The sequence below is a fragment of the Puma concolor genome, chromosome B3 (assembly GCF_028749965.1).
Source record: "Puma concolor isolate L17-30 chromosome B3, mPumCon1.1.hap2, whole genome shotgun sequence".
Lineage (NCBI taxonomy): Eukaryota > Metazoa > Chordata > Mammalia > Carnivora > Felidae > Puma > Puma concolor.
The window spans coordinates 88,894,000-88,917,833 of record NC_141672.1 but is presented as its reverse complement, the minus strand read 5'-3'; the positions used below and the strand labels follow the sequence as shown (position 1 = coordinate 88,917,833).

The 23,834-nt window shown below is 45.5% G+C and overlaps 2 protein-coding genes across 13 annotated transcripts in view; one reads left to right on the top strand and one right to left on the bottom strand.

Annotated features, from left to right (window-relative positions):
- The window catches only part of CCNDBP1 (cyclin D1 binding protein 1), a 39,008-nt gene that overhangs the window by 5,126 nt on the left and 10,048 nt on the right, over positions 1–23,834 (bottom strand). For 2 of the 10 annotated variants that reach the window (XR_015252614.1, XM_086710511.1), the window contains one exon: positions 10,425–12,659. The exons of 2 other annotated variants lie outside the window; for them this stretch is intronic. Coding sequence is in view for 4 of the 8 variants with exons in the window: in XM_086710511.1 (XP_086566637.1) it covers positions 12,653–12,659 (7 nt within the window). In the remaining 4 variants the exon portion in view is untranslated. Of the gene's footprint in view, positions 1–10,424; positions 12,660–15,804; positions 18,109–23,834 lie in introns of those variants that run through there. 6 more of the 10 variants (XR_015252610.1, XM_086710507.1, XM_086710506.1 and 3 more) reach the window with 6 other exon arrangements.
- On the top strand, positions 862–23,671 carry EPB42 (erythrocyte membrane protein band 4.2). Of its 3 annotated transcripts, none has more exons than XM_025919451.2 (13): positions 862–1,056; positions 2,411–2,599; positions 3,228–3,461; positions 7,817–7,935; positions 9,794–9,898; positions 10,507–10,684; positions 11,072–11,210; positions 11,500–11,603; positions 12,393–12,635; positions 15,297–15,596; positions 18,512–18,678; positions 20,711–20,844; positions 23,369–23,671. In XM_025919451.2, the coding sequence occupies exons 1-13, from the start codon at positions 1,047–1,049 to the stop codon at positions 23,529–23,531; spliced, it is 2,085 nt and encodes a 694-aa protein (XP_025775236.1). In that variant the 5' UTR covers positions 862–1,046; the 3' UTR covers positions 23,532–23,671. The 3 variants fall into 3 exon arrangements, with proteins under 3 accessions (XP_025775236.1, XP_086566627.1, XP_086566626.1); XM_086710501.1 differs by having other exon boundaries at positions 863–1,056; positions 2,414–2,599; positions 15,297–15,609; positions 18,522–18,678; XM_086710500.1 differs by having other exon boundaries at positions 863–1,056; positions 15,297–15,609; positions 18,522–18,678.

Sequence of the window (23,834 nt, the reverse complement as noted above, 5' to 3'; positions counted from 1 at the left end):
TCATTTCCTGTGAAGAATCATTTTTTTGGAGGAATAAGAAGGCAGAAGCTTCATTTTTTTTTAACATAATAAGATTCCTCAAATGGGCAATGGTTCAAAGTTTTAAAAGTATAAAATTGTAAACAGGAGAAAAATCACCTTCCTATTCCATTGTCCAGCTTTCCTCCCCACAGGCAACCAATGCTCTTTGTAGTTTCTTTTATATCCTTCTATCGATATCCCATATGCATGCAGGCCAGTATTCCTGCCCCTGAGCGTGCTAACAGTCTTGGAGAAGCCCCAGCAAAAGCTGGGCTTTAGGAGACCAAAGAGGGCCAAAGAGGAGGTCCTCTCCTGTGTCTTGTCTCCTCAGTGACCAAACAAGTAGAAATAGAAAAAGATATAGGTCTTGAGTCCCAAGATAGTTTTCCATCTTCTCTGCTAGAGTCCCAGATCTGGTAGGCTTGGAAGAACTGGGGCTCTGACTTCTACTTTTAGGATGTTTGTTTTTCACCAACAAATTCTACCTCCTTATCTCCTTCACACAGATGATCTCCAGACATACAGGTTCTCTCTATTACCAAAATAGCCACAAACATCTAGCAACTTGAAGCCCATGATATGTTTAGGGCCTGAAATTTGGAGTTAAATGTGGGCCTTCTGTTTAGAGTCATCTCTTCCATAATCTTCTCTTGTTGTCCAGGTAATATCTCTGAGGGTCTCTTGAAACCACTGAAATGACAGGCTTAGAAGTTTCCTCTTGGCTTCTCTAGCTGGCTGATCTTCCTCCATTCCACCCACTGCTCCAGTCGGGCACAAGAGATAAAATGAAAAAGGGTAACTCCCAGCAGCTGGTCCAAGAGATACTAGTGGGGAGGGAGCAAGAGAAAAGAAATATGTGGGGGCCTCACAGGAGGAGTGGAAGAAAACTATACTATTTATAGATTCTTAAACCAATGAAAATACCTCCATCATTTTCTCTCGGGACAGATTCAGAGAGGAAGCACTGAGCAACAGTTCAAGACAGGCATTTCCTGTGGTCAAGTGGATAAGACCAGCCTGCAGCCATGGAACAGGGTGAGCCAAGCCATCTATCCATGGGGCTTACTTGACTCTCAGTAGCTCCTCCATCATAATGTGTTTTTATTACAATAAGTAGGATGGTGGTAGAGGTGATGGTGGGGGGGGGCTATAGTGGGTGGTAGTAGTGGGTGCTGTGGTGGTGGCGGCAGTGGTATGGCTATGGGCGGCAACATGGTAGCTCATTGGTGGTAAATCGTTGGTCATAGTTGTGATGACAATGATGGTGGCTAACATGGGTTAATGTTCCTACCCTTAACATGGATTTATGGCATCACAACATGATTATCCTCTGTAGGTTGTGATACATATGGAAGATAACCCTGGGAAAGCACAAGGGTGTCACAGCCTCAAAGCTAAGTGGGAGAGAGGTGCCTAAGATGGCTCAGTCAGTTAAGGTTCTGACTCTTGGTTTCGGCTCAGATCATAATCTCACTGTTCGTAAGTTTGAGCTCTGCATTGGGCTCTGCGCTAACGGTGCAGAGCCTGCTTAGGATTCTGCTCCCTCTTTCTCTGTCCCTCTCCTGCTCGCTCTCTATCTCTCTCTCTCAAAATAAATATAAAAGTATTAAAAAAAAAGCTAAGTGACAGAGAAGGGGAGGTAGGAGTCAGGGAATCCAACTACAAGGGGCAGAGGCCAACATAAAGCAAGGGAACAGGTAGAACTACAGGATGCAGAAAGCTCAGGGGCCTCTGCATGTCTATTAGTATATTTACATGGCTCATTGTCAGATGAGAACTGCCTGATAGACTGTCATAATACTCTCAGGCCCCCTCCTTGGAGAGTTTTTCTGGGCTGCATGGTGCCATGGGTTTGGTGAGCCTTTAGGTGAAAGAGCCAAATATGATCTCAGGTGAGTTGGTTCTACTGTCTGGGCCTCACTCTTCTCATTTATAAACAAGAGAATCAGCTCAGTGATTTCCAAACCAGCTCTAAAAATTATTTGTGTTTGAAGAAGTAAGGAGTAGGAACAAAATTCTGGGTTTTATTCATTGTTTTTGGATTGGGACCAGAAAAGGAGGTTAACAATGAGAGCAGGCATTGCTCTTTTAATAATAGTAATTGTCCCATTTAATGAGACTTCCTACGTGTCTTACACTGTGCTAAGTGTATTATATATGTATTACTTCATTTAATTTCCCCAACCCTGAAAGAAGGATGATTCCTTAGTCTAAGGAAGAGGAAAATGAGGCTCGGAGTGGTTAAATCACTTGCTTTAGGTGGCACAGTTAGTAGATAAATTGAGCCGAGGGTTTGAACCCCAGTTCATTTATGACTCCAGGGTCTCTGCTTTTGTCTCAACTTATGTTGTCACATTTACCTAGTCTCCATGACTTCTGTTTTCCACAGTAGCCCTGGGGATCAAGAACTGTGACTTCCAGGCAGCAAAAAACAATGAGGAGCACTACACCAAGGCCATCAGCTCCCAGCACCTCTTTGTGAGGAGAGGGAAGCCCTTCACCATCATCCTGCACTTCCAGGCTCCAGTCCACACATTTCTGTCTACTCTGAAGAAGGTAGCCCTCATTGCACAAACTGGTAAGTGGGGCAGACCTAGACCTTCTTGGTGGCAGGACTGGGGGGTTCTTCCTCCAGCATCTTCTCAGGGAACAAAGGGGCAAATGAGCCACACTGCCCTGAGTCTGAGGAAGTCCTGCCCACCTGGCAGAGCTGTTGTGAGGATGAGATAATGTGCCTAAAAAAATAGTGTTTATTATGATTCAGAAGCTGCTGAGCATCATTATCACTAAGGGGTTCCTTTTGGTTGCAAATATAATGATCAGTTTTGTATAAAACCCTGAATGAATCTAATCTAGGCTTACGATAACATTTAGTTGCTACTGTTTCTTGAATTTGTACTACATGTCAGACATTGGGCCAAGTACTTCACATGCAATATCTCATTAAGGCCTCACATTCACCTTACAAAGAAGGCACACTACTACACACATTTTATGCATTATGAACCTTTTCTAGATGTAGGTTCATGAGCAATGAGAACTTGTGCTCTCCCATCACCCTTTATTGCCTCCCATTACTGGATGGGCTGCTTTCATTCTCACCAAAAACCAATTTTCACCTGTTCCAACTTTGTGATACTTGAGTTTATTACTCTCAGTTGTGACAAAGAGGTCCAAATGACCAGTTCTTCTCTGTGTGACTGCAGGAGAACAGCCTTCCAAGGCCAAGAAGACCCAAGCCACATTCCCAATTTCCAGTATGGGGGACCGGAAGTGGTGGAGTGCAGTGGTGGAAGACAGAGATGCCCAGTCCTGGAACATCTCTGTGACTACGCCCACAGATGCTATCATTGGCCATTACTCGCTCCTGCTGCAGGTCTTGGGCAAGAAGTCATTTCCCCTGGGCCGATTCACAGTGCTCTTTAACCCTTGGGCTCGAGGTGAGTTTAGACCCAAACCAGCTTGGGCTGCCCAGGGACTCAAGGCACAGGAGTTGGGGCACAGCTCTGGCAGGGAGTGACAGGCCCAGGCTCCAGTGGGAAACTCCCACTAAGGATAGCGCCAACACGCAATTACTGTGTCGTCTGCTTCCTGGATGAATGGCCTCTCAGACCCAGGGTCTGTTTTGGTGTCACTCTTGGCAGAAGCAGCCTGGGGCCTCCCACTGAAAGCAAAGTCTTACCTCACCACTAAACCCTGGTGCTGGGTCAGGTTATTTGACCATAGGAGCTGAGATTCACTGAGATGACCCTAGAAGAGCTACTCTTTGTCATGACAGTACAGGGGCTAAGAACGGGAAAGTGGTTCAGGAATGGATACAACCTGAGTGATGGGCTTCTCTGTCTCCTCCCTGGGCTCCCATAGTCTGTCTCCAGAGCAAATCCAGGTTTTGTGGGACCTGAGATTTATATAACTTCGTGGACCTTCTTTAAGAAAAACAATACAGGGGTGCCTGGGTGGCTCAGTCAGCTGGACATCAGACTCTGGGTTAGGTATAATGGATCTAATCTAGGCTTATGATAACATTTAGTTGCTACTATTTATTGAATTTGTACTACATGTCAGATATTGGGCCAAGTGCTTCACATGCAATATCTCATTAAAGCATCACATTCACCTTACAAAGAAGGCACACTACTACACACACTTTATGCACTGTGAAACTTTTCTAGATGTAGGTTCATCAGCACTGAGAACTTGTGCTCTCCTATCACACGGTTCATGAGTTCGAGCCCCGTGTCGGGCTCTGCCCTGACAGCTCAGAGCCTGGAGTCTTCCTTGGATTCTGTGTCTCTCTCACTCTCTCTGCCCTTCCCCAACTTGTGCTCTTTCTCTCTCTCTCTCAAATCTAAATAAACATAAGAAAGAAGGAGGAGGAGGAGGAGGAGGAGGAGGAGGAGAAAGAAGGAAGAAGAAGAAGAAGAAGAAGAAGAAGAAGAAGAAGAAGAAGAAGAAGGAGAAGGAGAAGGAGAAAGAAGGAGAAGGAAGAAGAAGAAGAAGAAGAAGAAGAAGAAGAAGAAGAAGAAGAAGAAGAAGAAGAAGGAGAAAGATGGAGAAGGAAGAAGAAGAAGAAGAAGAAGAAGAAGAAGAAGAAGAAGAAGAAGAAGAAGAAGAAGAAAGAAGAAGAAGAAGAAGAAGAAGAAGGAGAAGGAGAAAGACGGAGAAGGAAGAAGAAGAAGAAGAAGAAGAAGAAGAAGAAGAAGAAGAAGAAGAAGAAGAAGAAGAAGAAGAAGGAGAAGGAGAAGGAGAAGAAGAAGAAGAAGAAGAAGGAGAAGTGGAAGAAGAAAGAAGGAAGAGAAGGAGAAGGAGGAGGAGGAGGGGGAGGAGGGACTCCTGGGTGGCTCAGTTGGTTAAGCATCTTACTCTTGATTTCAGCTCAGGTCATGATCTTACAGTTCATGAGTTGGAGCCCTGCATCAGGCTCTGCACTGACAGCACGGAGCCTGCTTGGGACTCTCTCTCCCTCTCTCTCTGCCCCTCCCCTGCTCACTCTCTCTATCTCTCTCTCAAAAATAAATAAATATTTTTTTAAAAAAAAGAAGAAAAGAAAAGAAAACTAATACAAAATATCGAATTGCTCAGGCCTAAAGGGGTCTGTGTTAGTGAGGGGCCCAAAGCTTCAGCTTCATCAGCTCCATGGTAAATCTGCCCTGTTTGGTTGTCTCTGCTTCTCTCCACGTGTAAGTTCTGTTCTTACTACAGGCTGCTGGGCCCTCTCCACATTGACTTGTCTAAATATATGACTAGAGCAACAAATGGCTAGTGTTCCATAGCTCAGCAGACTAAGGGTGGGCTTTCCTGAGATCAGGTGACCTTCTGCAACCCAACCAGTGGCCACCGCTGGCAAAGCTCAGCCTTGGCTGTTGGGGCTATTTCACCTAAGGAAGATCATCAGACATGGTTGACATGCCCCAAACATGAGGAGGGCATCTCCTCTTCCTCCCCCTTCTGAAGGTTGAGTCTGTCTTTACTTTTTAAATCTGCCACCCACCACCTTAATCCTTGGGGCTCCCTGAACGGTTGTTTGGGGAAATGGAAAACATCTTTGATCAGCCTTCCTGTCCTCACTACCCCAGATGACAAGTGAAGAGCCTTTTCTTTTCACAAGTTTCACTGCCAGCCTGAGGGGCCGTCATTATAAGGCAGGGCTGGGAGACAAAAGGAAACAGGGAAGCAGAAGAAATCTTCCCAATTTTCTCCAGCCAGTTTCTGACTCCTTTTCTATGTGGCATCTGACCCCCAGTGGGCTCCCTCTCTCCACTTTTTTGCTAAGCGTTCTCCAATACCCCCTCCTTCAGGTAGTCCTGCCAATCCTCAGTTTAGGTTCTTTCCTGATCCAAGGGGGTGATCAGGTAGAGCAACAGATGAGAACAAATGTCCATTTAGGTGCCCCATCCCCATGTGGGTGAATGTGGAATCAGGGCCCCTTCAGCTGAGGGAGGACCCATGGCCCTCAACATATTGGCAGAAAGACCCTCAAGCCATTTCCTTCCAAATTGAGGCTCCAGTACATCTGTCTCACTGACTCAGATCCCACATCCAGAGCTAGTCCCTGGCAGGCAGAACAAAGACAAAGCAAAGATAGTTCTGAGACAGTGCTCAGTTCAGTGGGAACTCATAGTCTTGACTCCATGCCAGGTTTCTTGCCTCTACACTTGGCTTGTAGGGACCTGCCTAGGGAAGTCCTTTCCATGTGAGTCCAAATGGAGATGTCTGTGTGGGCAGGAGTGAGTTATTGGCTCTGCTTACCTGGGAGGTGATTAAGAAATTTTCAGGTTATCTGGGACTCAGTCTCATCTTAGCATTCTTGGAGATGGGACTCTCCCAGATTCAAAGGGAAATTTTACATGCTATAATGAAAGTCCTTTTCATAAGCAGGGAATTTTATAAAAGAGGGCTGCACCCCATCAGGGAAGGGTAAGGTGATGTTACCCATGCTCTGATAAGGTACCTCCCAGAGCCTTCAGAGTTTGGGGCCAAACACCTGTTTGAAGTGATTTCAGAGAGAGTACTCAAGATGGAGGGGCAGAAGTCAAGGGCTCCTTGAGCACATGGTTCTGTGATTTTAGGCCCCAAGTTTTCAGGGCTTCCTGAATTTAATATCCTATTCTTCTGTTTCTTTGAGTACCCTCATCCCAGCAGATGTCTGGGGGAATAGTCTGCAAAGACTTTTCTCTTGTTAGTCCCCAGGAACCAACCTAAGCACCCTATTTCCCCCCTCCCACCCAGCAACAGGTGCAGAGAGAGACACATGGCAAGCAGAGCATGTCCCCCTGCTGCTTCTGGCTTTCTAGAGTATCCTCCTTAAAGACCACCATCCTCCTCATGAACCCCAGCCCAGCCCATTGAGGAAGGCAGCAGGAAAGGCTTGAGAGACCATGGGAGACTTAGACCCACTTGGATGCCACCAGGGTAGAAAGCCAATGCTCTGGCTTCTACTTTACCCAGCTCCACTATTCCCTCTGACCCTGTCTTACCCGATGCTCCTCTTTCTTTCTGCTCACCCCTGTCAACCTATGTTTGATTGTTTTTTTCTGAAGCACCATTTTTAAATTTAATTTATTTTCTTTTAAACATTTTATTTATTTATTTTAATGTTTGTTTATTTTAGAGAGAGAGACCACAAGCAGGGGATGGGGCAATGAGAGAGGGGGACAGAGGACCCAAAATGGGCTCTGTGCTGATAGCAGAGAGCCCAATGTGGCGCTTGAACACATGAACTGTGAGATCATGACCTGAGCCGAAGTCAGACGCTTAACCAGCTGAGACACCCAGGCACCCCTAAACATTTTATTGTTGAGTAATCTCTACAACCAACGTGGGGCTCAAACTCACAACCTGAGATCCAGAGTTGCATGCTCTACTGACTGAACCAGCCAGGTACCCCTAAAACACTATTTTTTAAAATTGAACTTGTGAAAGAGACATAATAGGCACACTGGGAAGTTCTCTGAGCTGTTGCCTAATTATCTTAGGCCAAAAGCACGCTGGCTGCACATGTCTTCTGGGAACCAGTAGGCTTTTTAAGGTTGGCTTGTTACTATCTATCTGGCTGACCATGAAGGTCACCTTGGCTGACAAGGGACTCTGACCCCTTTCCCTACTCTGTACCAGAGAAGAGTCTGGGTTGCAGTAGAGTCAGTGGAAAGAGGGAGTTCCTCCTCAGTCTTCATCAGGCCCAGAGCTGAAGGGAAGACCTACAGCCAAACCTGACTGGGCAAGGAGGGCAGAGGCCTGGATATGGAGGGCTGGCCTACCACCCCACAGAACCTCATCCCTGCCTGTTTTTCACCAGAGGATGCTGTGTTCCTGGAGAGGGAGTCTCAACGCACAGAGTATGTGTTGAACCAGAACGGCCTCATCTACTTGGGTACAGCTGACTGCATCCAGGAGGAGCCCTGGGACTTTGGCCAGGTACAGGGACCTCTGGGGAAGACAAGGGCCAGTGATAGCCACATAGCCTTGTTCAGGCCAGACAGAGCTGGCAAGTCCAAAAGCCCTTAAGTCATGAGGTAATTTCTTTACTTTTCTTTTCTTTTTTTCTTTTTTCTTTTCTTTTCTTTTTTCTTTTCTTTTCTTTTTTCTTTTCTTTTCTTCTCTTTTCTTTTCTTCTCTTTTCTTTCTTTCTTTCTTTCTTTTATTTTTTTAAGGATTCAGTCCATAAGTTTATTTGCAAACATATCAAGTATGTTGAATTCAAGAGTTTGATCCAGTTTTCAAAGAGACTGCACCTCTTAAAAAGCTCCCTTTCACATCTGTTTAATGGATTAATTAAAACACCTGTATTCCTTAAGCAGTTAGTATCTTACTATAAAAAAAGATGAAGCAAATTCAGATCCCAAGTATATAGTCATTGGGGTACCTGGCTAGCTAAGTCGGTGGAGCACCTGACTCTTGATGCTGGGGTCATGAGTTCAAGCCCCATGTTGAGCGTGGAGCCTACTCGAAACAAACAAACAAACAAACAAACAAAAAGTACATAATCCTCATAATTAGTAACAGCCACTTGTTTGCCACTAAAAATGGCAAATTCGTCCCTGGGTTCTCTTCATAGTGGCTCTTATGGACCACAGAGGTTGGGAAACTTCAGATGCTCTGTCCCAACATAACGCTGTTGGAAGTTCTGTGAAAGTCACCCAGACCCAAGATGGAAGAAATGGTGGCACCACACCAAGTCCTCCTTTTTCACAACCTTGTTCCCTGGTGTGTCAATGAGTTTGTTTCTTTCGGCAGTTTCAGCCATGTGGTGCCTCTCTTTCCTTAGGGCCACATCAGACCATCCTCCACAGCTTCCAGAGTTAACTTCCTAAACACCACAGCAAATCAAACCTCTATTAAATCCCCACTGTCTACAGGATAATAACTAAATTCCCTGGCTCGACACATTAAGGCCCTTCATAGCCAGTCCAGTACTTTTCTTTCCTCAAGAGCTAGCCATCCCATGCTCCAGCTTCTAGCCATCCCCTGAACAGACAGGTTGAATATGTCTGGAATACCTTTCCTCCTTTGTCACCCCCAGAAAATTCCTACCCATATTTTCTTTTTTTTTTTCAATGTTTATTCATTTTTGAGAGAGACAGAGCATGAGTGGGGGAAGGGCAGAGAGTGAGGGAGACACAGAATCTTAAGAAGGCTCCATGCTCCGAGCTGTCAGCACAGAGCTCTACACGGGGCTCGAACTCATTAACTGTGAGATCATGACCCAAGCTGAAGTCGGACACTTAACCGACTGAGTCACCCAGGCACCCCCCTACCCATCCTTTAACACTGTCTGGATGTTTTTCCCAGGCCCCAAAGGTAAGAGTGACTCTCTCTGCTGTGCCCTCTGCTCTGGGTTGGCATCTCTCCTAGAACCCAACCATGTTGCTGAGATTGTATTCTAAGTGCCTCTGTGTCCCTCCCTACTCCTAAACTACAGGTTCCTCAAGAGCAAGAGCTGCCTTGGTATCCTCCCCACGTGGGGCAGTGCTGGCAGGAGCCGTAGGAGCACATTAAATGGAAAATGATAGAAATGAAACAATACAGCCCTGGTTGTCAAGGGCTCACATCCTATTGAGAAACTCAGACAACAGAAGAGGCAAAGGACCAGACTGTCCATACACACAGACCAGGGGGCACAATGGGAGGGAGGGAAAAGCCAGAACTCCCATGGGAGACAAGAAGGCATGGCAGGAAGGAGTGGAACCTGAGTCTGGAAAAAGAATGAGGTGATGGTGGGGAGGGAGTACCCAACCTGGAGGCCGTTTATCATGGTTTTGTGTGCTCCTCACAGTTTGAGGTGGATGTCATCGACCTCAGTCTGCACTTACTGAGCATGGACAAGCAGGTGGAGGAGTGGGGCAACCCTGTGCATGTGGCCCACATTTTGGGCGCCTCGGTGAGTGAGGTGGGAGGGAGAGGAGGCCAGCATGGGGAGATGAGACAGGAGCTCTCTGCCAGAGCTGCCCATCTTTATAGCCCTGGAAATCTTCAAATCACAAATGGTCCCTTCCTCCCAGGTACTTTGGTGCTTCCCGCTGTTCCTAAATGTCCTTTCAGAGGAGTAATAATTTTCCCATTTCCTCTTGTGCCTCTGGACTTCCCTCTGAAGAGGTGGAGAGGGATGAGGTCAAGCCGTGAGGAGGTGGAGGTGGAAGCTTGGGATAAGTGGGCCTTGACGCCCCAGGTGCAAACACCCTCAAAGGAACCAGGGCCAGGGCAAGTGAAGGAGCAGTGAAAAGAGCCCCCAGGGAGAGGCAGTGCTCTTGCTCTTCTTGTGATGTAAGGCTTGTTTGCCATGTGGTCTACAAGTCCCTGGCTTCCAGAGGACTTGACAAAGAGGAGAATTCTCTGGGCCCCACCCCTAGAGATTACAACCCAGTGGGTAGGGTGAAGCCCACGAATATCCAAGTGATTCTCATGCAGGTGGTCTAAGCCCTCTTTATTCACCCCTGGAGGCTATTCTGTCTTGGGCCCCATGTATCATCCACACATTTCCACAAACAGCTGCGTGCTTTCATGGAGGAGAGGGTCTTGCCCACCCCACAGACCCACACTATCCAGGAAGCGGCCTTGCTGAACAAGCGCCGGGGCAGTGTGCCCATCCTGCGGCAGTGGCTCACAGGCCAAGGGCGACCTGTGTACGACGGCCAGGCCTGGGTGTTCGCTGCAGTTGCTTGCACAGGTACAGAGCCAGCTTGCCTGCCACACCCCCCTTGGCTACTGTATGGAGCGTCTGCCCTGCCTCTTGGGTTGTCCTGCGGCTTTCTCCCTGAAACTTTCCCTGCCTTTGCCCCAGTAGAGCAAGCCCCAGTGCTCTGGTGAATATTCTGTAAGCTTGCCCTGGCTGCACACTCCACCTGCTGTGTAAATTTTTTGCATCTCATTTCTCAGCCTTTATGCATCCTGTGCTGTGTCAGTGCTAACTTCCTGGTGCCTGTGTCCCTCCTCTTTCCACGATGTCAGGTGGCATTTAAGACAGTGTCTGCCCAGAGGAGACACTGAAAACACTAACTATATACATACCCAGGCCTCTCTGGCTCCCCCTGACTCTCTGGCCCCTTCCACGCAGTGCTGCGGTGCCTGGGAATCCCTGCTCGCGTCATTACCACATTCGCCTCAGCCCAGGGAACTGGCGGACGCTTGTTCGTAGATGAGTACTACAATGAGGAGGGCCTTCAGAATGGAGAAGGCCAAAGAGGCAGAATCTGGTGAGAAGCCCAAAGAGGATGAAGTCTCAGACATGGAAGGGCTCCAAACCCACATGGTATAAGCCCCCCACACCCTGAGTGACCCTCGCATTGAGAGGAGGCCCTCAAGACTCTTATACGTGGGACATGAATGGTCAGTGGTGCCATGCACCACCCCCCCCTTCCTGGGAGCATGGCAGCCACTTTTACAGTGTCCTATGACAATAATGACTCTGTGATTTCTAGAATGTCTTCAGCTTTTCAGAACTACTTCTGTCCCCACTTGAATTATTCACTTTGATGCCTTCAGGATCTTCCAGACTTCCACAGAGTGCTGGATGACCCGGCCTGCTTTGCCCCAAGGTTATGATGGATGGCAGGTTCTGCACCCAAATGCTCACAGTGGAGGTGGAGGTAAAGCCTGGGGGTAGGCCCCCGTACCATCCTAGGCTGCACAAGCTGAAGGAGTCCGTGGGAGAGGAAATATGAGCAGCAGGAGGTCCCAAGAGGGTCTGCATCCCCTAAAACTGGATGAGTTTTAGGAAGGAATGATAGTGGCCAGCAGAATGCTGACCTGAAGCCAGTAGGCTGAAAGGAACAAAGGTGTTAGCTATTTAGGCCCGAGGCTGTGGGGAGACTAGCCCTACCTCAGAACAACTGGCAAGGAAGGAGAATCCCAATGAAGGGTAGAGGGTCTTAAGATAACTGGTAGATGTGCTGGGTTAGGGGCTTGTAGGTGAGATTTCTGAGGTTCTGGATATGGGTAAAGAGGGTATCAGGATAGGCTCAAGCTCAGAGAAGAAATCTTCAAGAGCCATAAAAGGATCACTCTTCCTTGCTCAGCAGCAGAAAAGTAATAGAGCCTGGCACATAATAAGTGCTCAATAAAAGTGAACTATTCCTAACTATAGCCATAGTCGAGCTGGCTAAGCAACTCCTGTGTACTATGGTCCTCTGAGGTTCTACCTGTCCAGTTTCTGAGAGGGCTCCTGCCACAGACCAGGACCAAAAAGGATTGTCACTACATAGTTGTGAATTTCACCTCTGCAATGCCCTTTCATAAACTCTGCCTAGTGCCTACCTCTGACCTTGATCTCGGGGAAGGGAAAATAGGACATAGGATGGGGACTAAGGTTATGCAGCTCTGGCTCAGGAGAGGTCTAGGTATGGTTCCTCTTGCTCACTGGCCTTTTCCTCCCTCAGTCCTCGAGTCCTGTGATCTGGTTCCTGTCAGAGCAGTCAAGGAGGGGATACTAGGACTGATGCCTGCAGTATCAGACCTTTTTGCTTCAGTAAATGCCTCGTGTGTGGTCTGGAAGTGTTGTGAGGATGACACACTGGAGTTAACCAACTCCAACACTAAGTATGTTGGCAACAACATCAGCACCAAGAGTGTGGGCAGTGACCGCTGTGAGGACATCACTCAGAACTACAAGTATCCTGAAGGTATTGGGCAGGGTTTCTCAGCACCTGAAATGCCAACAGAGGGGAAGGGATGGCCAGAAAGATATAGGCCAGAGAGAGTCACAGTCTTCTCCATATCCCATAAAATGCATTTTTTAACCCCATTTGATACTCTTGACATTATGGGCCAGATAACTCTTTGTTGTGGGTGGCTGTGCATCATAGGATGCTTATCAGCATTCACTAGATGCCAGCACCCCACACCATGGGCAATGACAACCAAAAAGTTCTCCATGTGCTTCTAAATGTCCTCCAGGGGACAAAATAAAACAATACATTTAATACCAAGTCCAGCTGCCAGAAGATGTTCTCCCTCTCTTCTTCTCACCCTCTCTTCCAGTATCCCAAATCTGTTCTGTCCTCCATATTGGTTAATGGCACCACCATCACCTATCTGTCCAAACAAGAAGGCTTGTACCCTCCTCAACTCTTCCTCCTCCATCACCCCACATTACTCTCACATCCATCTCCTCATCTCCTTCCCCATTGCCTATAGATAATTCAGGCCTCAACATCTCTTGTCTGTAGCATTGTAACAGCCTCCTAACTGGACCCCTGGCATCCAGTCTCTCCATTATTGTTCCCTTTCCAATTTACAGTTTCTAGAATTAGCTTTCTAAAACACAAAATAATTATGTTACTCCCCTGCTCTAGAATATTCCATGGTCCCCAATGCCCTTGGAATAAGTCAACTCCTTCACTTAGGAAGATCTGAGTCCCTACAGACCTGTCCTCAGAGACAGTTAAGACTTGTCCAAAAGCTTGCTCTCCCACCATTCAAGGGACAAATGCATAGCACTTCAAGAACTTGGTCTTTGAATGAGTTGGACAAGACATGCTGTATCTAGAGTGGATCTGTCCAACAAAGACCTTTTTTGTTTTTTTTAAAGTTTATTTATTTATTTTGAGAGGGAGCAGGGGAGGGGCAGAGCGAGAGGGAGAGAAAGAATCCCAAGCAGGCTCCTCGCTGTCAGTGCTGAGCCTGATGTGGGGCTTGATCCCACAAACTGCAAGATCATGACCTTAGCTGAAATCAAGAATTGGACATTCAGCCAACTGAGCCACCCAGGAGCTCCAGACCTTTTTATTTTAAGCTTTTATTGAAATTCCAGCTACTTAACAGTGTAATATTAGTTTCAAGTGTAGTGATTCAACACTTCCATACATCACCAGTGCTCATGATGACAAGTGCACTCCTTAACCCTCATCACCCATCGCCCCCACCCATCTTCCCTCTGATAACCGTCAGTTTGTTCTCTATAGTTATGAGTCTCTTTCTTGATTTGCCTCTTTCTTTTTATCCCCTTTTGCTCATTTGTTTTTTTAAATCCCACATGAGTGAAATCATATGGTATTTGTCTTTCTCTGGCAAGATTTCATTCTTTTTATGGCTGAGTAATATTCCATTGTGTGTGTGTGTGTGTGTGTGTGTGTGTGTGTGTGTGTGTATCTTGTCTGTACAAGAGATGTGTGTATATATATATATATATATATATATATATATATATATATATATACACATACACGTGTACAGACAAGATACATCACATCTTTTTTTATGCCAAATCATCAGTTGATGGATACTTAGGCTGCTTCCATACTTTGACTATTGTAGATAATGCTGCTATAAACATCAGGGTGCATATATTCCTTTGAATTGTATTTTTGTCTTCCTTGGGTAAATACCTACTTGCAATTGCTGGATTGCAGGGTAGTTCTATTTTCAACTTTTTGAGGACACTGCATACTGTTTTCCAGAGTGGCTGCACCAGTTTGCATTCCAACATTGCAAGAGGGTTCTCCACATCCTCACTAACACCGGTGATTTCTTATGTTGTTGATTTTAGCCATTCTGACATGTGTGAAGTGATACCTCATTGTAGTTTTGATTTGCATTTCCTTGACGATAAGCGATGTAGAGCATCTTGTCATGTGGCTGTCAGTCATCTGTATGTCTTCTTTGGAGAAATGTCCATTCATGTCTTCTGCCCATTTTTAAATTGGATTATTCATTTTTTGCGTGTTCAGTTTTATAAGTTCTTTATTTTGAGTGTTAACCCTTTATTGGATATGTCATTTGCAAATATTCTCTCCCATTCTATAGGTTGCCTTTTAGTTTTGCTGTTTGTTTCCTTCACTGTGCAGTTTTTTATTTTGATGTAGTCCCAAAAGTTTATTTTTGCTTTTCTCTTGCCTCAGGAGGCATATCTTTTTTAATTGTTTATTTAGTTATTTATTTTGAGAAAGAGGTGGGAGGCAGAGAGAGAATCCCAAGCAGGCTCCATGCTGTCAGCCCAGACCCTGACACAGGGCTGAATCTCACAAACTGTGAGATCATGATCTGAACCAAAATCAAGAGGTAGATGCTTAACCAACCAAGCCACCCATGCACCCCTCAGGAGACATATCTAGAAAGAAGTTACAGCCTGTGTTTTCGGATTTTTACGGTTTTGGTCTCATGTTCGGACTTTTTTTTTTTTTTTTTTTTTTTTTTTGAGCTAAATGTGGTCTTAGAGGGTTGCAAAGCTCTTATGACTTTGGGATTTGAGTAACATTGGGTAAATGAATCTTAATCCTGGACTTTTATCAGAAGAGTCTATACCCTCTGGATAAGAGGCCTGTTTTATTTTCTCCATTCTTCAGGATCTTTTCAAGAAAAAGAAGTGCTGGAAAGAGTCCAGAAAGAGAGAATGGAACATGAAAAGGACAGTGGCATCCATCCTCCCAGGCTCAAGACTGCTGAGCCTCTATACCTGTTCTTGGAAGCACCCAGCTCCCTATGCCTGGGAGGGAATGCCCAGTTCTCAGTGATCCTGGTTAACCCCACGGATGAGGAGAAGGCTGTGGAGCTGGCAATTGGGGTGCAGGCAATGTACTACAATGGCATCCTTGCTGCCAAGCTCTGGAAGAACAAGCTGTTCCTCACACTTGGTGCCAACATGGGTAATTCTAAGGCCTTGCCAGACCTCCTCAACCCCCAGCTCCTACCCTGGGTAGGCAACAGCCATGGGGCACACCTGAAGTTCTGAAGAGGTGGCTTCTAGCCCCTGGTGTGCCCTCTGTCTGTCATTCAACACATATTTATTGAGCTTCACATAGAAAAAACCACTCACAATTCCAACTGCAGTCAGATAAGTAAACAGACCATGACTGCAGTATAAGAAGTATTTGATGATGTAAACAGAGTACAATGGCAGGGGATCATGTCACCCAGGTTGGAGCAGGCTGCTCCCAGATACATCAGACTACACCGAGTCTGAAAGGATGAGTAGGAAGGGCAGCGACAGGCAGAAAAGTGAGTCACGAGTATTCAAGGCAGAAGGAACAACATGTACACAGGTTCTCCCTCCTCCCCCAAATTTCTACTTAATTGGTCTGGGATGGGGTCCAGGCAATGGTACTTTTTAAAAGCTCCCTATGTTACCCTGGACTAGAGTAGTTGTTCTTAAACCTTGCTGCATATCTGAATCACCCAGGGAAGTTGGATGCTCAGCCTGAACCCCAGACCAATTAAATCAGAAACCCCATGGTTTGACCCAAACATCAAAAACTGTTTAAATTCTTTGGGTGATTCCAATGGGCAGGCAAGAGACAATCAGTGGACTACAGCTTGTCTACATTATTGCAACAGTCTCCTAACCAGCCCACACAGCCCCCAGTTTCTCCACCATGTTTCCTTTTTGCGGGGTGCAGGGACTTGGATCATGCAGGGACTTGTATATCATGCCAAGGAGTTTGAATTTTGTTCTCTAGGCAGTGGGGAGCTAGGAAAAATTGAACTAGAGGAGCAAATGTGATCAGAAATTCATTTTGGCAGAATGGAATGGAAAGGGCCATATTAGAATACTGGTTCTGAATCTTGGCTACATGTTGAATCACCTGGGGAACTTAAAAAAAATTTTTTTTAATGTTTATTTATTTTTGAGAGAGAGAGAGAGAGAGACAGAGTGCAAGTGGTGGGGGGGGGGGGCAGAGAGAGGGAAACACAGAATTGGAAGCAGGCTCCAGCTCCCAGCTGTCAGCACAGAGCCCGACGTGGGGCTCAAACTCACGAACCATGAGATCAGGACATGAGCCTAAGTTGGCCACTTAACCAACTGAGCCACCCAGGCACCCCTTACCTGGGGAACTTTAAAAATATTGCTGCCTGGGCCTCACCACCAGAGTCCGATATAATTGATTTGGTGTGCAGCTTGGCATTGGGATCATTTTATAAAGCTCTCTATATGACTCTAATGTGCATGTAATGTTGAAAAACACTGGATCAGAGGTTGGAAAGTTTTGTAATAACCAAGTCAAGGAATGAAGGAGAAACCAGAGTAGCAGCACTTCAAATGAAGACATATTAAGGAGGTGGGATAGATTTGGACTTGTGAATATGTATGGGAGGGGTGGTTAGAGGGTTGCTCTCAGTTTGGATGAACCCCCAGAATAGGGAAAATGAGGAAGAATAAGTATGGGCCCACTGGGTTCGAAAGCCCATGAGACATCCAGAGATGGCCAGGAGACAGCTGGAAACCTAAACCTGGCATTCAAAATAAAGGCCTTGGTTTGAGACCAGATGAGGAATCCCAGCACAGAGGGGGCTGCCAAGTCAGGGCATCGATGAGCTCATGGGGGTAGAAGAAGGGGTGTGAGAAGAGAAGAGTGTGAAGGCAGGCAGCACCAACATGTAGGGGGAAGGCAGGGAAGGAGCAGAAGGTGAATGGAGAAGTCAAAGACAGGAGGACGACCCAGCAGGGTCAGGAGAGTAGCCACAAAATGTCAAGACTGAAAAGTAGACACTGAGGGAGTGGTCTTACTGAGAAGTGATGACAAAGGACAGCATCCTAGGGGTTAAACTGATTGAGAGTTGAGAAAGCAAGACACAGTGTGCCAGTCCTTCCTGGAAGAACAGACAGAAAAAGGAAACAGGATGAGTGGTTGTCAGCCAGGGACACTGGGTAGAGAGAGGGTGGGTTTTTTTGTTTGTTTAAGATGAGAGAGCAGAATCTGCTTTCGTGCTGAGGAAAATAATCAACAGAGAGGGAAAGACTGAAGCCTCAGGAAAGATGGGTTAAAATTGATGGTGCAACCCTTGGGGAAATGAGGGACAACTAGAATAACTGTAGCTTATTTTTGGCAAATATAGGGTTAAGTGTACATTATGCATTATATCATTTATCCTCACAACAACCTTAAGAGGTAGCAACCAATGGTATCCCCACTTTATAGATGAGAAGACAAAGACAGAGAGCTTAAATAATTTACCCAAAGTTACACAGCAGGCAATAGTGGGGTCAGGATGGGACACAGACCTCAAAAGTGGAGGTTCAACTTGGGGAGGGTGGACACTTCATCTTCCGGGTGGCAGCAGGGGTAGAGGTCTATGTCTACAGGGTTGGAAATGAGAACACGAGCTTGAGAAGATTCCTCAAGGATGAAGGATGGCTTCATTTTCTCTGCAAAAGGGAAACTGAAGAAACGAATAAGGAGGAACTAAGTAAGCATATATTTAGCAATGGCTGTGTGGTAGCATCTGAGATAAGCACTCAGTATCTCATTTAACACAAGCTATTCCACCAGGTAGGCATTCTTATCAGACAAGGCAACTGAGGCCAGAGAGCTTAACTCATTCTAGTTTACAGGAACCTTCCACAACCCCACTGAGGAGGTCTGCCAAGAGCGCTGGCGGAGGCAGTGATGGTGGTGGCAGTGGGGTCTTGAGTGAGTTCCAAGTTTGAAATTGCTGTGAGAAATGGGGCATCTTGCTGGCTTCAGTGAGATACTGACTCCTTTGCATTGTGTGTAACTATTCCTTCTTTCCAGGGCACACGCACTCATTCCTTTGCACTGACTCTGCCTGTCGTATGTTTCAGTTTATGAAACCACCAACAGCCTGTCCTTCTCCTGTTTTGAGCAAAGCCCACCAGAGAACAGTTTCCTCAGACTCACCGCCATAGCCACGGCAACGCAATCTGAGTCCAGCCTCAGCTGCTTTGCTCAGGAAGACATTGCCATTTGTAGACCACGCCTAGTCATTGAGGTAGGCACCAGTCTTTCCCCGAATTGCTATCCTTTGCTCTGTTTCAGAAGGAATCAAAGCCCCTCAAGCTTCAGGGCAAATGACTGTGCTGTAGGATCACCTGAAAAGGCTAGGTTGACAGATCTCTCTTAAAAGAGATGGTTTTTTACATATGCTATTAAGGTTTACATCTTCCAACTCTTTTTGGTTGAAGATCGTTTTTTTTTTAACAGAGTCAATCATGGTCTTCATTTTTTTTTTCTTTCTTTTTTTTTTTAATTTACATCCAAATTAGTTAGCATATAGTGCAAGTGATTTCAGGAGTAGATTCCTTAGTGCCCCTTACCCATTTTAGCCCATCCCCCCTCTCACAACACCTCCAGTAACCCTCTGTTTGATATCTATATCTAGAGTTTATGTTTTGTCCCCCTCCCTGTTTTTATATTTTGTTTCCCTTCCCTTCTGTTTTGTCTCTTAAAGTCCTTATGAGTGAATTCATATGATTTTTGTCTTTCTCTAATTTCACTTAGCATAATACCCTCCAGTTCCATCCATGTAGTTGCAAATGGCAAGATTTCATTCTTTTTGATCGCCAAGTAATACTCTATTGTATATATACACACCACATTTTCTTTATCCATTCATCCATCGATGGACATTTGGACTCTTTCCATACTTAGGCTATTGTTGATAGTGCTGCTATAAACATGGGGCTGCATGTGTCCCTTCGAAACAGCACACCTGTATCCTGTGGATAAATGCCTAGTAGTGCAATTGCTGGGTCGTAGGGTAGTTCTATTTTTAGCTTTCTGAGGAACCTCCATACTGTTTTCCAGAGTGGCTACACCAGCTTGCATTCCCAGGTTAAAGATTTTTATGAGGATCTCCCCAGTTGCTGCCTTCATAGTTAGAAGGATAATACCAGCCTATGTTTATTTAGTGCTTTATACATAGGCCAATGTATTTTCAACTTCTTTTAATACAAAATCCCTGTGAGGTGGAACTATTCCCATTATTCAGATGAGGAAACAGTCCTAGAGAGTATCATGCCCATGATCATAAAAATGGGATGTTTCAAAGGCTTATGGCTTTTGATCTAATCCTCTTTCCATGTCTACCCTGGCCAAAATGAATGCAATCTGGTCCCAGCCCTCAAGGAGGTTATATTATAATTAAGTAAAGGAGACATAATGTTTGGTCTTTTATGTAAGTGCTTAAATGGAGGTACAAAGTCACTATGGGATAAGTGAAGTAAGGGGATTAATTCCAGCTGGTTTGAGGAAGACTTAATGGAAAGAGGTGGCATTTATGCTGGGCCTTGAAAAATAGGTAAGCTTCAGTGCAGAAGTGGAGGAAGGCCACTGCAGGCAGAAGACTCAACACAGAGGCCCAAAAGAAGGGAGCCTGAGGGGTGTGCTGGGATGGGAAAGTGCCCAGGGTGGCTGGGATGTCGTTTAGTTGAGGGAAGAACAGGTGAGGCTGGGGAAGGAGATTGGGGTCAGGCCATGAAGGGCTCTGAATGCCAACCAAAAATGAATTCTGAAGACAATGGGAAACCCCTCACCTTTTTTTCTTTACAATAATTTTTTTAAATGTTTATTTATTTTTGAGACAGAGAGATGGGGGGGGGGGGCAAGGTAGGGGCAGAGAGGGAGACACAGAATCTGAAGCAGGCTCCAGGCTCTGAGCCATCAGCACGGAGCCTGACGTGGGGCTGGAACTCATGAACTGTGAGATCACGATCTGAGCCAAAGTCGGACGCTCAACCTACTGAGCCCTCCAGGTGCTCCTACCCCTCACCTTTCTAAGCGGAGGAGAGGCAGCATCAGAGATGGCTACTCATGAATCAAGGGTAAGAATAAATGCACGAAGACCAGATAGAGGGGTAAAGAAGTCAGCTGTGGAGTTTGGGAAGGAAGTTTGGAGTTTGGAGTCCGGAAGGCAGAGGCAGAAGAGTAACTGAAGAGCGTACAGGGAGGATGCCTAGGAGGGGAAGCAGTAACTGTGCCTCTGTGCTCTTGACATCTGCTTCAGGCTTTGCCTCTTCCCACAGATGCCAGAAACAACAGAGCAGTATCAACTTCTTAAGGCTTCAGTCAGCGTCCATAACTTCCTAGATGTTCCCATGCAGGACTGTGTGATCTCCATTTTCGGAAGGGGGCTCATTTACAGAGAGAAGAGATACAGGTAAGAGACTACAAGCTTCTCATCCCGCTAAAACACCTCAACTAGTCAGAAAGACAGGGACCCAAAATTAATGACTGCCTTTTTGCCGTGTCCATTGAGACAGAGGAAATACCTCCGCAAGTTGAACTAAAAGAATTAGGGCCTCTCTCATCCTGGGAGACAGGAGTGAGGGAGGCTATGTGCCCCTTGGGCACCCACATGACCCTGATCGCTGCTCTGCAGGCAGGGAGGTTAGGCCTGAGTACTAGAGACTATCACAGGGAGGGTAGGCTGCCTCTTGGTGCAGCCAGTGAACTGCATTCTACTAATGACAATCATAATACAAAATTTTGTTTAAATATTCCTTTTTATTCCTGTTCCCACCAGCCCCTTTTGCATTCTTTTGTAAGTGTGTGTATCCTTTCATCAGAATGTGTAAAACGTGTGCTATAAGACTGTATTTTTTATTTTTAATCTTTATTTATTTTTGAGAGAGAGAGAGCACAGGCAGGGGAGGAACAGAAAGAGAGGGAGACAGAATCTGAAGCAGGCAGGCTCCAGGCTCTGAGCTGTCAGCACAGAGCCTGACACAGGACTCAAACCCACGAACTGTGAGATCATGACCTGAGCCAAAGTCAGATGTTTAACTGACTGAGCCACCCAGGCGCCCCTATAAGACTGTATTTTTAACTTATGTACATTATATCTAATCTTACTTTTAACTCAGAACTGTTTCTGAGATTCATCTGCATATGTTGCATCCACTGCTTCTGCAACATAATGCTTCACTGTGTACATCCCAGACTTCCTACCACTCTCTGCTCCACAGTGATAGGCACCCAGAGTGCCACCAACTCCCAAACACCACAAATACTATTGCAATGAACATCCTCGTGCATCTTCTTATTGCTAGGTCACAGAATATGACCTGGTTTGACTGGGTACTATCAGATTTGTTTGCAGAATGACTGCAGAAGTCCACACTTCCTCCAGCAGTACATGAGTTTCTGAATTCCTACCATTCCTCCACTCTTGGCAACACCCTGCTTTCTCTTCTCTTCTGGGCTAATAGAAAGAAGGTAATATCTCTATCACCTCATTGTTTTAATTTGCAACTCTTCATATATTTATTAGCTTTTTCTGTTTCCTCCTCTGTAAAAGGTGTGTTCTCTTTGCCCACTTTTCTTTTGTGTTCCAGCTTTTTCTCCTTGTTGATTTGTAGGAGTTCTCTACATTAGTCCCTTGTTGGTTTCAGTATGTTGCATGAATCTTCTTTCATTACCTCTTCTCTCACTGTGTCACTGTATCCTTTGTTGAAAACACAGTATACAATTTAGAGTTCACGAAACTTACTCCTACCATCCCTGAAATTGCTGACAGTTGTTTGGTTATTGAGCGTGTGCCTCAGCCTTATGAAACTCAATGAATCACTCTTGCCAATAAGTTGAGAGGAGGGACTGCCAACATTCAACTACATTTTTGTGGTATCCCTGATCAACTGTGGAGAAAGCTTCTCACAGGGAATCTGCACTATGCCCTTAGTCACTGTAAGAAGGTCCACAGGAAGGCCAGGAGGTTCTCATTGATAGGGCTCCAAAGACCACCTGTTGTCATACTGACATCTTCTGTATATGTCCACTGTATTCTCACAGCACTTAGCAACACAAGGGTTCCAAAACCAAAGTTTTCCCAAACATACCCCGGGTAATACCAAGAGTGGGACCAGACTGAAGTCACAGGTGATAAAAGAAATAACAGATGCGGCTTAGAAGCCCTTAGAATAGGATGTTTCTCTTCTCAACCATGCAATTGTTCACCATAGGGAGGCTACTGTCTCGTATTCCCTTAAAACCTCCTCCGTTCGTTCGTTCCTTCCTTCCCTCCTTTCTTTCTTTCCTTTCTTTTTCTTGACATTTATTGTCAAATTGGTTTCCATACAACACCCAGTGCTCATCCCAAAAGGTGCCCTCCTCAATACCCATCACCCACCGTCCCCTCCCTCCCACCCCCCATCAACCCTCAGTTTGTTCTCAGTTTTTAAGAGTCTCTTATGCTTTGGCTCTCTCCCACTCTAACCTCTTTTTTTTTTCCTTCCCCTCCCCCATGGGTTTCTGTTAAGTTTCTCAGGATCCACATAAGAGTGAAAACACATGGTATCTGTCTTTCTCTGTATGGCTTATTTCACTTAGCATCACACTCTCCAGTTCCATCCACGTTGCTACAAAAGGCCATATTTCATTCTTTCTCGTTGCCACGTAGTACTCCATTGTGTATATAAACCACAATTTCTTTATCCATTCATCAGTTGATGGACATTTAGGCTCTTTCCATAATTTGGCTATTGTTGAGAGTGCTGCTATAAACATTGGGGTACAAGTGCCCCTATGCATCAGTGCTCCTGTATCCCTTGAAAACCTCTTCTGTTTCAACAGCAGGTACTTAAATGTTTATTTCTTCACAGTTCACCTCTTTAAGTAGGGAAAGAGACACAGGGGCCAGCAAAGCAATGGGAAAGAACTATCACCTGCCTTTTCCTTTATTTCAGATTAGCTTCAGTGTGGCCCAGAAAGACCTTATACACCCAATTCCAGTTCACACCGACACAGGTGGGGCCCCAGAGGCTCACTGTGGAAATGGACTGTGATATGTTCCAGAACCAAACCAACTACAGAAATATCACTGTGAAAGCCCCTGAACTTCCCGCTTAAACTTCCATTAAGTATCCCATGATTAAAGTCTGATGCTGATAACATGAACTTGGCCCACTGGAGAAATATGAAAACTATTAACTATATAGAGAATAAGTACTGGAAGAAAAAATAAAAGAATTGGACTCCTTTTGTACAAAGTTGTAATTTTTTTTTGTTTACATTGTTTCGTTGCTTTGACACTCTCAGTGTGATTTTAGTTCCTTCTGTTCACAACTCTTATTAAACTTATAGAATGGCACTTCATAAAAGTAAATTAAAACTCATTTGACATAAGGAATTTCAACCCAAGTACACACTCAT